Source organism: Drosophila mojavensis, unplaced genomic scaffold (genome assembly GCF_018153725.1).
Source record: "Drosophila mojavensis isolate 15081-1352.22 unplaced genomic scaffold, ASM1815372v1 contig_81, whole genome shotgun sequence".
In the NCBI taxonomy this organism is placed as follows: Eukaryota; Metazoa; Arthropoda; class Insecta; order Diptera; family Drosophilidae; genus Drosophila; species Drosophila mojavensis.
This window is the reverse complement of record NW_025318907.1, coordinates 3,804,734-3,819,485: the sequence shown is the minus strand read 5'-3', so window position 1 is coordinate 3,819,485 and position 14,752 is coordinate 3,804,734. Positions and strand designations below refer to the sequence as shown.

General features: G+C 33.4%; 1 protein-coding gene and 1 long non-coding RNA gene across 2 annotated transcripts; both read right to left on the bottom strand.

The window, feature by feature from the left end:
- Positions 1 to 2,913: 2,913 nt before the first annotated feature.
- On the bottom strand, positions 2,914 to 3,527 carry LOC116804137. Its single transcript, XR_004364190.2, has 2 exons — positions 3,331 to 3,527; positions 2,914 to 3,273 (listed from the first exon to the last, which is right to left on the bottom strand). It is a non-coding gene; the product is annotated as an uncharacterized LOC116804137 (long non-coding RNA).
- Positions 3,528 to 4,798: 1,271 nt separating this feature from the next.
- On the bottom strand, positions 4,799 to 6,020 carry LOC6580664. Its single transcript, XM_002006448.3, has 2 exons — positions 5,657 to 6,020; positions 4,799 to 5,309 (listed from the first exon to the last, which is right to left on the bottom strand). The coding sequence occupies exons 1-2, from the start codon at positions 5,933 to 5,935 to the stop codon at positions 5,241 to 5,243; spliced, it is 348 nt and encodes a 115-aa protein (XP_002006484.2). The 5' UTR covers positions 5,936 to 6,020; the 3' UTR covers positions 4,799 to 5,240.
- Between the last annotated feature and the right edge of the window lie 8,732 nt (positions 6,021 to 14,752).

Genomic DNA, 14,752 nt, shown 5'->3' with positions numbered 1-14,752 from the left:
TTATTAATTTATGTGTAAATGTAAAATTTAAAAAATAATATATGCCACTAAACAGAACAAAAAAATTAAATGACATAAAGATAAATTTATCTATATAAATAAATGGTAAAGTAAACTATGTAAAATTTGATTATGAACATTATGCAGAAATTTAAGAGAAACAGTACTAGGTTAATTTAAATTAATTAATTTATGTCAATTATATTTTGTATTATATTTACTAATGCTTTAAATAATGCTTTGGTGCTGGAAAATGATTATAAAAAACACAAAAAATTTCTTTTTACCAAAAATATTTACAATTATAAATACAAAAAAAAAATTACAAATTATTAAATATATAAAGATATGTATTTTGTGTATTAAAAAAAAACTTAATTTATTAATTTTATTTATTAAGTTCATAGATTCCATAGCTGTGCATAGGGGGTACTTTATTATTATTATTATTATTTATTTTTTTATTTTGCAGAGTGTATTTATTGGGAAGGATAATCCCCTGTCGATTGTATTTAATCTCCATGCGTAATATATAAGGTATTTTTCTTCATTTCCTATAGTTTCACTAAAACTCATCAATGGCTTTTCACTCTCGCTCTAGGCAAAACGAAAAACAAATTGAAATTCTTTAAATAAGCCCGCACAGAGCAGCCTTTCTATTTAGACATTGATTAATGCAATGACAGCTCAGTGACAGCTTTATTTCAAATTAAACTTGATTTACTTTTCCGCTCTGCCATTGCACAACGTTCTGGGCTATAAAAGAAAGGCATTTAAGGACAGTTGAACTCTCATTCACTAGTCGAAGGAATTTCAGCTTTTATGAGCCAACTACACGTAGCTGCGCTCTAAATTTCAATTGAAATTTAAAGCTAAGACAAACGCCGAGCATCTGAATTGAGTTTATGGCAGCAGCTAGAGCAAGTGCTCTGATTGAATGGGACAGGTGCTGGTGGTGCGGGTGGGGCAATTCGAGCTCCACAAGCTCCACTCATTAGTTGCATGTTCGTGTGCTTATATCATTTAGAGATAGCACAGATAGCTCGCGCCCACCACGTCTGCACCTTTTCATATATTTACAATATAAATTTGTGAGTTTTCGTTTTTTTTTTTTTTTTTTTTTTTTTTGGAAAATTGCGCATCATAAATTCTTGTGAGGATTTTCGGTACACACTTTGAGTAACGGTACTTAATAAACTCGCATCATTTTCCCATTTGGCGCTCGCACTTCATCTCGGGTCTTCCTGCCCGGCATGCCAAAGCCCACGTCCACGCCCACCCGCCTGTTGTTGTGGCCCAAATTACCTGTCATTTCGAAATTATGATAGCAAGAACCGTTGGCTGTGCCGTTGACGTTGCTTTCCGGCATCCTTCCTACCGCCCCCTCGCTGCCGCGCGCCATCCAGCCAACTCCTGGGAGGTTTTTTATATCTGCCGTAGCAGGTGACTGACTGGAATGGGGGCGGAGGCACCTAATTTTATGTGCCCCGCTCATATATCTAATGTACGTATGTATATGTGACTCAAACTAATGCCGTATCGTAAACCTTATGCGCGTTTTCCGATTGTAATCTGTAAGCATAATACTTAACCGTTAATAACCGTGAGGCTGCTCTTAAGGAAAACATATGTATATACACATATACACATACATATATCTTTCCTTTGATATGACATGCTGACAGCCGGCTGACATCGCCTTGAAGTGGACATTTTTTTTTAAGGCCCCAACAAAGGACGGGCAGGAGAGTGGGCGTAGAAGTTATGTGAGGCATTTGCTGATGGCCAAAGTTAATATGAGTTTTAGCTGACTTCAAATTGACAGCCGCCCCAGCCCCAAAATGGGCGTAGATGTCAGCTAGCTGATGCCATAAATGAAAAAGCTTGCAAATGCCATAAGCTCTTGGACTTTTGATTTGCTTTGATTAACTCGCCACTGAAAGGAAAAGCCAGGCTGGAGGAGACTCTTGAGAAATATGCTTTGACATCAGAAGTAAAATTATACATATAATTTATGTTTAATGGAACTCAAATAATGCATGTCAAGCAAACAGAAATGTTGCTGCTGGGTGCTACCAAAGACATAATTGACATTCGCGATTCAAAAACAAAGCGGTCTGCAGTAATTTAACTATTCCATTATCAATGATATATTATTATTCGATTAACTACTTTATATACATATTATATATAATGTGTAAATAAATTAAAGAGATCTGCAGTAACTTGTATACTCCATTTTTAATTTCTTAATATTCCCTTAATGAGCCCACTTATATGCTCTATCTACTATACACGATCCATTATCACAAATCTACGGACAAGGCAATTATTTTACATACTTACTATTAGCAAATAAATTAAAGAGATCTGCAGTAATTTATTTAATCCATTTTGAATTTCTTACTGTAGAGGGTTCACGTAATGAATCCTCTATAAATATACAATAAACGATGCAAAATTAGCAATCGACTATGCATTATCCATTATCCCTAGATGGACGGACGGATGGACGGACAAGACTAAGAAATATCACAAGCAAATATACTCTTTTACTTTATAAATGAAAACCCAATTCTTTATAAACTTAATTTGTTGATTATTACTTCTTAATACAAACTTTCCATCCTCTACTATTTACTATTCTTCAAGCAATAAAAAAAAGTACTACTAGTCAGCTTTCATTACTATCCAATCAGCTTTAAGTATATAAATCATAGAGAGCCAATCCAAAATGTTAAGCTATAACTAGCCATCTATCAACCAGCTTTACCAGGAGATCACATGTGTGTACAAAATATTTATCCCTTTCCAATAGATCTCTTCAATTTGTTAAACAGAAACCCCATCAATAATCCCATATTACTTGCAACAAAAGCAAGCGGTTCTCTTTCCACGAATACATCTTGGTAATCTGTGTAAAAAGCTTTCATTAAAAAAATTTATTTACGAAAATAATACTCAATTGTTTCACACAATTTGCAATGCCAAATTAAGGGAAAAAGATAAACTTTGTGTAGTCCTAATGCCATTCCGCATACGACTTAACTTAGGACTGCAGAAGCTTTTCAAACTGGACCGACAGATTTGGAAAGCCCTTTCCTAGACGTCTCAGCACACATATTCCTAAAACAAAGAATGCACTACACTTCATGAACTCTCCGAACGATGGATCATTGTATAGGAAATAGAACCAATATTTGGGCCGCAGACGTAGACGTTGCCATGGTAACATTCTAATTACTTGTTCTTCCAAGGAATTTCAAATGTTATCTGAAAAGAGTCAATGAGAATATTGAATGGCACAAATTGATTGGGCGTGGCACTTACGAATAATATTATTCGCTTATCTTAGAACTTTTCTTTTTTTTTTTTTAAGATGTTTTTATTTTACACTGTATATGATTTAAGGAAATATGCTTAGGTTTTGCTAGCTAAATATATTTTGACTAGTTTCTCAAATATTATAGTTTAAATATTATTCGACCAAACTCGAAAGCTAAAGCTAGTCAACTAGACCTAAGCAACTGTTCGTAACTGGTAAATTAAGTTACTCGCAGCTACTGAAGTTTTGGAGGAGCAGAAGGTAGACTTGAAATTACCCTGACCCAGAGCATTATGGTGTTTACGGTGTGAAAATGTATGACACAAACAAAAGGGGGCGTGACAGGCTCCGTAAAGTATAGCTAATGCTGCTGATATGGAACGTGAATATCGTGAGAAAACCTCAACTTATACATAGATTTTATAGATTTTATTTAATTTTTTCAATTTTTTTTTTCTACTAAGTAAATTTATATGGAAGTTAAAATTAAATAAATTTTTTCTAGTACCCTAGAAATAAATTAAATATAACTGTCTTTCGGTAAAATCCATTAAATGGGAAGACATGATTAATAAGATTCCTCAATTAATGAAAAATTAAACAAAAAATAAAATAAATATATATTATTTATTATATATCATTATTTATTTTTATCGGTAATTGATTAATGCTATTGTAAAAAAAATATTTACTTATTGTTTACTAGAAGACAGATAAGGATTAGAAAAAGAGAAATATATTAGCCCAAGATTTAATTTAATATCAATATTCAAATTAATTATTATTATTACATAAATTAATCTTTGCCGTCTAATAAATTGTACAAAATCACGTAATTGCATTTATAGTCACCATTTCAGTATTTTAAGAGCAATGGAAAGCTGTTTTTTTATTTACAATTTTCTTTTATATTTTTAGGAAATATTTATTAGTTTTTCTACAAGTATCAAAACACAAATTTATTGAATAAACTTTTGATTACCATGAAACCATCCATGAAAAGAGCCAGCGAAATAGGCCACCAGCGATTGCTTTGCAGCTCTACTAAACCCTTTCGTACAAATATAGTAAAAACATATTTAGAGAACTGAAGGATTGTGCTTTAGCAAAAGAACACATATAAATGTTATTATCACACTCTAAATTTGATTAAGAAAGTCGACATAGAAGAAAAGTTATTCAGTAATTAAACATAACAAAGACCATTAGCGTAGCTCAAGGAGAGAACATGATTGTGAGTGCGTATGTATGTGTGTATGTGTTGTTAATATTTATCTATGTATTAAAAGAGAAAATGATTTCAAATGTAATTTTTTAGTAGAACTTAGGATATCTTCTGGTCAAGCCCTCCCGACCAGAGCACTCTCACTTGATTCGTAAACATTTTACATTTGGCCTATATAACAACAATGTAATTAATTAAACAAATACCATTTGTTTGTGCATAAGAATGTATTTATTTTGTAAATATTTCCGTGCTATTAATATTGTAGGTCAATATATAATATATAAGTACAAAAATATTTAACAATCAAATAAAGCACATATATATATTCGGTATATATTTATATAAAAAAGTGCTGCAAAATTTAGACATTTGTCAGTCAAAAGAATTTGGGATCTCTTTCAATTTCGCACGAAACCAAGCGCAGCGACGTTCTTTTGCCAAGCATGACAGACAAATGTGCGAGAACCTCCGTCAGAGGGTGAAAATGTCGAGCGTTTGATATGCCACACCACACAAAGCAGCCTGGCAGGCTGGCAGCAGTCAAAAGTGTTGATATAAAATGTTCAGCAAACTTGTTAATTAGCAGAATAGAACAAAAGTGCATGTTTATTATATAAAACATTGAGGAAGAAGAAGAAGAGTAAACTAAGCTATAGAAAAGAATTGAATACTTAAAATCAAGTTAAACTATTTGATGGAGCTGCTGAAATTCTTCTCATTGCTCAGGCACTGATTGCAAATGGTGCAGAAGATTTGCTGTAAGAGAAGAGGCATTTATTAGTATAATAGAAGGCGAGTAAGAGCTTAGCAGTCGGACGTTACCGACTGCAGAATACTCATTCACAACCCGAATGCTGTCAGATCAAGGCGCCAAATAGGCGTATATAAATCCACCGAATATTTTGAATTTATATTAGCAGAAATGTTGAAAAATACTCTTACCCCTAGAGGGCAGAAAATCTTGACTTTTCATATTATTCGACAGACGGAGGGTCGGACAGACGAACGGACGAACAGCAAGTCGGGGCATTCCACAAAACCCATATACTCGTTTCACTTTCATAATTGGTAAATATAAATAAAGATAGATCGATAGATCGTACGGGAAGAGAGGAACGCGCCGTGCAGCCGCCCGCTTGAGAGGAGCCCGTGCACTCGAAGTGCCGCAGCCAGCTCTTGATCACATTTGTGGGCGGAATCTGATAAATGCTGAACTGTTTCTTAAACATGCGCTGCGCTGTGCTTATGGAATCATTATTTCTATAATAGGCGCGTATTATGAACGCCCGATGCACGCCCGTCCACTGATCCATTGCGACTGAGCTGAAATTGTTTGTGCTCGAACAGAAACCTTGGCGGCATTTCCGGTTCATGAGTGACATAAAAAAGTGCAAAAAAAAAAAAAAAAAAAAAAAAAAAAAAAACGAACGAATACATGAAAATTTAATTGGTCATCTGCTGATGCGTTTTCACTCTATTTATTAATAACGCGGCGTATGAGTAATGCAAAATTCATATACATCTCTATATAAATATTTTCCTTCTGATTTGCTTTTTTTTTTTTGAGAAATTTTCAAGTGTAAATTGTAAATTGTCGATTTGTGCCTTGCCACGCCTGCCAGCCCTCTGCTCCGCTCAATCTCTGTGTGCCAGCAATCAATCAATCTAACAAAGTCATCATCATTACGCTTCATCGGGCACGCCCAGCCTCACACAAATGATGGGCGTGGCTGGGATAAATCTACAATCTTGAACTCATTTAAAGTTTTGCTACAACTTAAATCCGCTTTGGCATTTGGCCATCATGTCAGTAGTTGGCCAAAGTCTTTAAGCTTTTTTTTTTATTTTGCCGCCCCTCTGTCCCTATAGACGGCCATATATATACTCTATATTTTTAGAGGGTGGCTCACACAGACAAGATTGATGGGCTGTTGAGGTTATTTTAGCCAAATATTTAATGTAACTACGGTGCATAATTTATTGAGCTCGTGCTACCAACTTACTGTTATGGGCTATTAAAATTTTATAGATTTTATTGATGAGAGTTTTTTTTTCTTTGAATATATAATATTTAACAGGTAGGCTGAAAAGTTCGTTGGGTAACAGCAAATATTTATTTTGTTTCAATATTACTTGGGTTTAGTAACTAATTTGCCTTTAAGATGATAAAATGATGATACTGTTTATCATATTTTTCGAACATTTAATAGAGCTCTTTATGTTTAATTTCAAAATAGGCCTCAATTTTGGTAATGAAATTTCAATTTTAATTTTAATTTCTTTCTAGAAGTCTCAAAAACTCAGATCTAGAGAAAATTATTTTAATTTTATAAATATAAAATTAAATTTATTTTTTATATCATAGGTGATATGCTTCTAAATCCTGTAAACATTTATGAATATGTTATCTCATCAACTATTGTATATCTATAGGCAAATATAGATTTGAATGTTGTTTGGCTTTGAATTAGGAATATTTTAAATATATTTTTATTTATTTTATTTAATTTTTTTATACTTAACTAAAGGTTACGCCTTCAACTGTTAGGTATTAAATTGTCAGTAGTTTAACTGTAATCTTAAACTCTTGTCTTAAACTTTTAAGCCCTTGTTAGGTCTTAAGCACGTAGTCCTAATAACATACAATTATAAAAATTATATTATCTAAACTATAATACTAATACTAATAATAATAAAAATAATAATAAAATTTTGTTATCCTCTTTTTAATCACACAATATTACAAACTTCAATTTCATAGTCTATTCTATCCTTTATCTTTGTTATAAGCAATATATCTCTAATTTTTACAAATTCTTCTAAGCAAATCCCTGTTGAAACCCATTCACTGAGAGCATTTGCCATTCGTCTTAGCCAACGGTGTCACAAAGTGAGTTTTTAGCCATGGCTTTAGGTTCCATTCATTCACTTTTTATTTCGCCATTTTGCTGGACCATCGAGCACGTAACTGCAACACAATGCACGGGGTCCAGCGTATAGATACATAGAAACAGATACAATTATGTAGTCTGTGTTTTGTTATTGTTTTTGTTGTCCTTGTTGATGGTGCAAGTTAGCTGCTGCCACTGCCGCTGCTGCTGCTGCTGTCGTTTTGGCGTTTATACAGTTAACCAGGCAGACAGACTATCCCTTTGCTATACCCTCTATATATATATATGTATGTATGTATATACCCTGTGCTATGCCATCCACTGCAACAGAGCCATCCATCCATCTGCACTGCACGTCCAGCCAGGCAGGCGTCTATCCATGTGTGTGTATGTGTGTGTGTCTGTCCGAGGCCTTCGTTTCCTTCCCTGCTCTGTTTTTATTTTCTTTTTTTCCTGCTGTTGCTGTTGCTGTTGCTGCTGCTGTCTGCCTGTCATTTTGACACCTTCATTTGCTCCGAACATTCAGTGTCAGAGTCAGGTCCCTGATTCTGTTGCTCTCTTAGCTTTTATTTTTTATTTTTTTCTTTCTTTTTTGTTTCGTATCGTTGGCTAAATTGTGTGCGTGTGAGTCTGTGTGAGATTGTAATTTTTGGTGAAATTTCTTTTATAGTTTTCTTTACTTTTTTTGTTATAGATTTTTTGAAGCGATACCCTGCACGGATTTTTTTAGATTATTGATATGATCTTAAGCTTAGCTTCAATGTAGTACTTAAGCATAAATTGTTTAATTATGTTTTTATATTATTAAATTATTTGTATTATATTTTTTTAGTTAAGTAGAAGTAAACTTTTTTTATTGATATATTGCTATATTTTTATATTGTTATAATGTTATATTGTTACATTGATATATTTTTATATTTAAATATTTATTTTTACTCATTTAACTTCCGTTCTATATTAATTTGTTTAAATTGCTTTAACGAAAAAATTCATTTCAGTATTCTATTTATTTTTTTTAAATGCCTGCAATATATTTTTCTTATAATATACCCTTTCTTATAATATACCCTTCTTTTAACAACCTATCTCGATTAACTTTTTTATATCCTTTTTTCATTCCGTTTGCCAGCCCATCTCCTCTTAAGTGTTTTCTAATACTTATTGAGTCAAAATGTGTTTTTCTATTTATTTCAAAGTTATCTATTTTTATCGTTCTTGACTTTTTTGAGCAAAACTTTACCAAACTGTCAAGTACTATTTGCATACTTTCATTTTCGTTTGCTTCGGCTGTCCTATAAGCTGCCTATAAACCCATAAGCCCCATTGCAGCTCTACGAAGCCGAAACTTTCATGCAACAGCAGCAGCAGCAGCAGCAGCAATAAAAAGCAGCAGGAAAAAGAAATCTGTAAAGGCAACAATGCCAAGACAAATGATCCAATGGCTGTCTGACTGCACTTTAGCCTCCCCACCCACTCATCAGAGCCCATATACCATGCACCTAGCTCCTAGCCCCAGATCGACTCTAAGCGAAAAGAAAACAAAACAGAAATTGTATTATAGTCAAATATATTGGGTTATATACATGTATGTATGTTCGTGTGTGTGTGTGTTTGTGTGTGTTCAACGGGGCAAAGCTGTCTCAATTTTTGGGTTAGCGCACATTTCTGCATGTAAACTTGGCGGATTTTTCATCTCATTCTTACGAAAATTTCGTTTTTCTTATACCCTATTAAAATATTTTGAATGGGATACAAGGAAAGTGAGCAAGATCTGAGCATCTTTATTAAATTTTATGTTTATTTTAATTCATTTATGTATTAACTAGACACTTAATATTTGATTAGGGTAAGCGATACTATATAAATAATTTCTCTTCTATTTCGTCGGACTATCATAACGATCCTGCTGAATGGCTTAACTAGCCATCTCGCTCTCACTCAGCAAGGCCTTGGACTGCGCAAAGCAACAGCTATCTTTGCATCGCACTCTCTCACTCGGACTCTCTCTCTTTCTCTCTCATTAAGGGTATTTTAGGATATCACTTTTACAATTCTCTACAGACTCTCAGCTTTACACTAATATTTCTGTCATACTAGGGACTAAGTATTTAAGAGAATAGGGAAACCTAGACAACCTCTTCTATTCACTGCAATATATCAGCTCACAATATTATATCGATACGATATATATTTTTATTATTATATTTTCTGCTTATTTATATTCTATGAGCTTAAGAATTATGAAACCCAATCATTATATTTACAATTTTAAAATATCAACATATTTATTATCCCTTTGCACTTAAAATCATAAATGCTCTCCATGCTTCATCCATTGCAAATCATCAAACTTTTTAGACATACAGATATTTAATATATGACTTGCCTCAAGATATACACTACAAGATGAAATATTAAACCCATTGCTGATCTATCTCATTTAAATATTTTAACATTTCTTAAAATTGTTTATGAATATAAACTTAAAAATATTCGATGTGGAATGAATAAATATATTTTAAACTATTTTTCACACTTCTTTAATCGCAATTAACTAGTTCAATAGATTACATAAAATTTGATATTTAGTATTATTTATTATTATTATTTTTATTTATAATAATCACATAAAGTCTATGCTAAAAATTTATTAATTTTTTTTTTTTTTTCAGCTGAGATATTTATAGTTTTTATTAATTAGGAGTTTAGGGTTAGGGTTAGTTTTTTTATTGTGTTTTTATTTTATTTATTTATAATTCACAATTTTGTTTTAAATATAAAATTTGGAGATAGAATGACTTTCTTACTAACTTATCTCATAGATTTAGATTTAGTTTATCTATAGTTGTATTCAGCTACAGGGCATCATTGGAGCTCAACATGCTCGCTTTTATCATATTTTAGAAGTAGTTTTTTTCTTGTGACTTGTCCATGTCAAAGCTGCTGCTGGTGCTGCTTTTACTGACGATGATGATGACAAAGGGCAAGGCAAACGAGTGGCATAGAACTGGGTCAAGACTTGATTGTTTATCTTGGGACAAGGGCCAGTGCGAGCTGGAGAAAAGGAGAAAAGGATTCATGGCTACCATTCACACTTAGCCAGCGTCCAGTGTTCCAGGGGTCCGTCGAAACGAGTAGGATATTAAATTCTTCAAGCATTGTTCAGCTAGCGAAATTAGCTGATGAAAGTTAATATGAAATTTAGCATAGCAGAAACCAAGGAAGGTCATGCCTTAAGGATGTGTATGTATGTAAGTGTGTGCGTGTGTGTGTGGGCTGTGGTATGCCTAGCCGGACGTTTTCATAAACGTTTCACTTTCCGGCAACGCCACAGATAAACACACACACACACACACACAGACACATACATGGTATTTCAAGGAGTTTCAGCTGTAAATCTGGGCAAAACAGGATACTAAGCTGACGCTGCAGCGCAACGGAAGCGGATGCTGCGCTGCTTGATGTGTACCAGCGAGGGGGGGGCCTTTGGGTGCAAGGCGTTGATAGCAGCAGCTTATCAGCTACAGCAACAGCAACAGCAATAGCAACAACAACAGCAACGCGCTCTGTTAGCATGTTTGAGTGGTAGCCAATAGAGAAGCCAAGCAGAGCAAGCCCATGCTTCATCATATTCAGACATTTAAAGGTGCATTAGATTTTGCATAGAAAGTGGCTTAAGGCGTGTGAGAGTGAGCGAAAGTGCAGCACTCAGAAATCGGGTGAAAGTTGAGGATTTGGGTTAGAAAAATAAGCTAAAGATTTGAGCGCCAGCAAGGACTTTACTCGATGATGTAGCAAGAAATGGTAAAGTGGCAAACATGAGATGAACTAAAATACTGAAGTAGTATGAGAACTTAGATGTATTTGAGTTAGTTACTCTTTGTTTACTTTCTATTTAAACTTAAAGAAATATTGCAGACAAATATTAAGTTTAAATAGAGGGATCTTAGATCTTTACGATAACTGGAATAAATACTGAAATAATGTGAGAGCTGATGAATAGCTATTTACTACAACTACTTATTATTTTTAATATAAATTAGAGAAAAATATTGCATAATTGCTGTATTGTATTAATTGATGTACAAAGATCTAAGAATTTTAAATGCATTATTCTTAGAACTTTTTACATAAATCTTTCATATTGATTACGTCTAGAAGAAAAATTATTCAATAACACATTCACTCAAGTAGAGCCCCCAATAGAGGGAAAACGTAGTTTAATAAGAAGAAGAAAGAATTTCCCCATATTTATAAAGTTATAATAAATTTTTTATAAAATATGTACTTATTCTTGTTATAATTTAATTTTAATTTAATATTTTTTAAATAATTTTTTTGTTTTAATTTTATATATTTTATAAAGCAAGTCTTCTTCTACAGCAAAGCTGGCCTCTTCACCTAGTTTAACTTTGCTGCTTTTGTAAAAATAACTGCTTTAAGTTAGCCTTGGTAAACCACATCTTAATATTAGATGATTTGATGAGCCAGAAACGACTTCCTTATCAAAGAGTAGCTAAAATAAAATCACATTCATTATGAAATAGCTAATTTTTCAGTAAATTCGATTTGCTTGATATGTATTTTGTTGCAATTTGCTCAAGTTATGGGAATCTAATTAAAGTAGTGTGGCTAATTGATAATGATAATTTGATAGGCTGAATGTGTTCCATTTAGGCGCGAATAACTCAAGCGTGGATGAAGCAATTTAGAATTATTTAAAAAGTAGCTCTAAAACACGAAAGCAAAGCAAAATACAAGCATAAGTTTAATAATGCTGTTTAGATATTAAATATATTTTTGATAAACTGAAAACTCTGTTTGATTCCGAAATTCACAAAAAGAAACAAATTATTTCTTACCCATGTTTGTACATATGTTAAGCACAATTTCATTCTCTCTCTCTCTCTCTTTCTAATCTAACATAACATAACATAATAACTCACTTTCCTATAATGTTAATCTCCAAGAATGACACAAAGCTGGCTGTTATGCAACTGCTCAATAAAGATTTGAGCACTCGAAAGTATGTTTGCCTTGGCTAAGAAAACTGCAATTCTTTTTTTTTTTTATATAAGCATTTTAATTGTATGGGCTAACAAAGGAACAAGAAGAAGAAGAAGAAGAGCAATAATATTATGTAGAAGAGGAAGAAAAGATTGCATTCAGAGACCAGCGGGCAACAAGTGTGAATGCGATGCCAACAATGACAACAACTGCAACATATTTTCCATCGATAAGTGCGTTCGACCGTTACATACACTCATATACACACACATACATGCCCTTCCACACACACACATACACACACATATATATACATACGCATGCAGAACTAAATCCATATTTTATGATGCAAACATTGGCAAAGAGTTTTGCTTGAATTGCCAAAGGGGAGACTTAAGCCAGGTCAATACCAGGAGCAACTGACCTGAAAATACCCTGTATGTTTTAGTACAGAGACAGTTAGCAAAGGATATATGCAATTGGAATTGATTTTTGTATGACATAAACTCCACAAACTCCCCTCTTTATTTAAATGGAGAAAATCAACTATGTGGATATAGAAATTTACATCGAAAACTTAGCGTAAAGCATACCAAAAATTTCCTGAATAAAATCGTTATGGTATATAAGCTATGGGGCATCGATTGGATTTACTCCAAATTTAAAGACATATTTGAGTTATTGTTCCTAAAATAATTTATACTTTGACTCAAAATATCTAAACAAAACTTTTTTTGTGTACAAAACAAGAGAAAGAAAATATATACAGTCGAGTCTCTATGATTCGTAACCCGCTAAATCAAAAGTCGCGATAAATAAAAAAAAAATCTATCCCCTTGAAAGGACTTTGTTGTTAATAATTCCCAATAATCTAAATTTCTTTGTAGATCGAAAAAAAAAAAACTGATCTCCTTTCCATTCCGTATTATGGGGATTCTACTGTATATATGTATAAACATGTTATTTTTTTTTTTTTTAATTCAAGTTCAAATAATATATTTCAGATTTTCTAAATGCTTAAAACAAAAACATATTTTTTATTTGATTAAATTTACATTGATTTAAAGAACTGATATGCCTCATTGCCATTAGCTCCAGTGCTGGGTATATGCCAGCAGTTAGATGCCGCCCACGCTTGTTACCAATGCATGGCCACGCCCATACGCCCACACACACGCACGCATAGACTAAATAGTTTATGTTGTTTACCAGGCAGCTTGCAGCAGTTGTTGTTGTTGTTGTTGTTGTCGTTGCTGCTGCTGCTGCTGCCTCTGCTGTTGTCCTGCACTTTGGCATTAAGGAAAAGCGCCTGAGCCTCGGCAAGGATGCCAATGCCAATGCGGCGGGAGGTGAAGCGGCAAAACACGTAGCGAACGCCATCGAGCGGCATTCATGTGCACTGTATGCGACTTAACTGGCAGTGTGCTGGGTGCAGCGGGGCAGCGGGGCAGGGGGTGTGGCATGTCCTGCTATTTGACTGTCCTGGTTACCATTGTTGTCCAGCTGGTTTCTCGAAGCGCCCGCATCTGAAATTTAATAGAAAGAAAAGAAAAACTAATAGAAGGAAGGAAAAGCACGCAGCATCTCGTGCCTTTACTATTATTCTTCTTCTTGTTTCGCCTTTCTCTTTTGAGTGCTGCACAGTTGATAAGAGACGTGTTAATGGAGTGCTTAAATAGGTGAAGAATCTGTTTCGCAACTCTTTTATTTTTTGGCCCATTCAAAAATAAATATATCAAAATATTGTTAAAATATTTTATTTATTCACAGATAATATTTTATATTATTTTACTTGTCGCTATTTAAATATCTTATATATAATATTTTAATAGAATATAAAATTTCTTGTTTTTGAACAATTCAAAATAACGTTTAATGCAATTAACATAGCTCCATTCGCTGTTAATTTTAAACTCAATGACTGTTAGAGTAACTCCACTGTTGTTTAACAGCAGTCTGTTAAAGCATTTGTGGCGTCTGCATAAAAATGCAACGAGTTGCAGAGAGCTGTTGAAACACAAACGTTGTTGCGCGTGGGTGAGCGAGAGCGAAATTAAAAGAGCAAAGCTTACACTTAAGAGCACAGCAAAGTACTTCCGCTCTTTGCTTAACTGGCAATCAGTGGACCTATCGATAAAATTGGAAACTATAAAGAAATTAAAATGTGCATAATTTTTAGATAAGTATTAAATGTTTATTAATTGTGCAGCGATGATAAAAATATATTTTTTTTTAAATTTAAGTAAGAATAGAAAATGATCAAAACTGTAAATAAATAGTACTGCTACATATAAATTA

Coding starts and splice junctions, on each gene's coding strand:
- LOC6580664 (XM_002006448.3), bottom strand. CDS start 5,935: ATGTCACTCATGAACCGGAAATGCCGCCAAGGTTTCTGTTCGAGCACA. Junction 5,310..5,656: donor CGGCGCGTTCCTCTCTTCCC/GTACGATCTATC, acceptor CTTCTCTTACAG/CAAATCTTCTGCACCATTTG.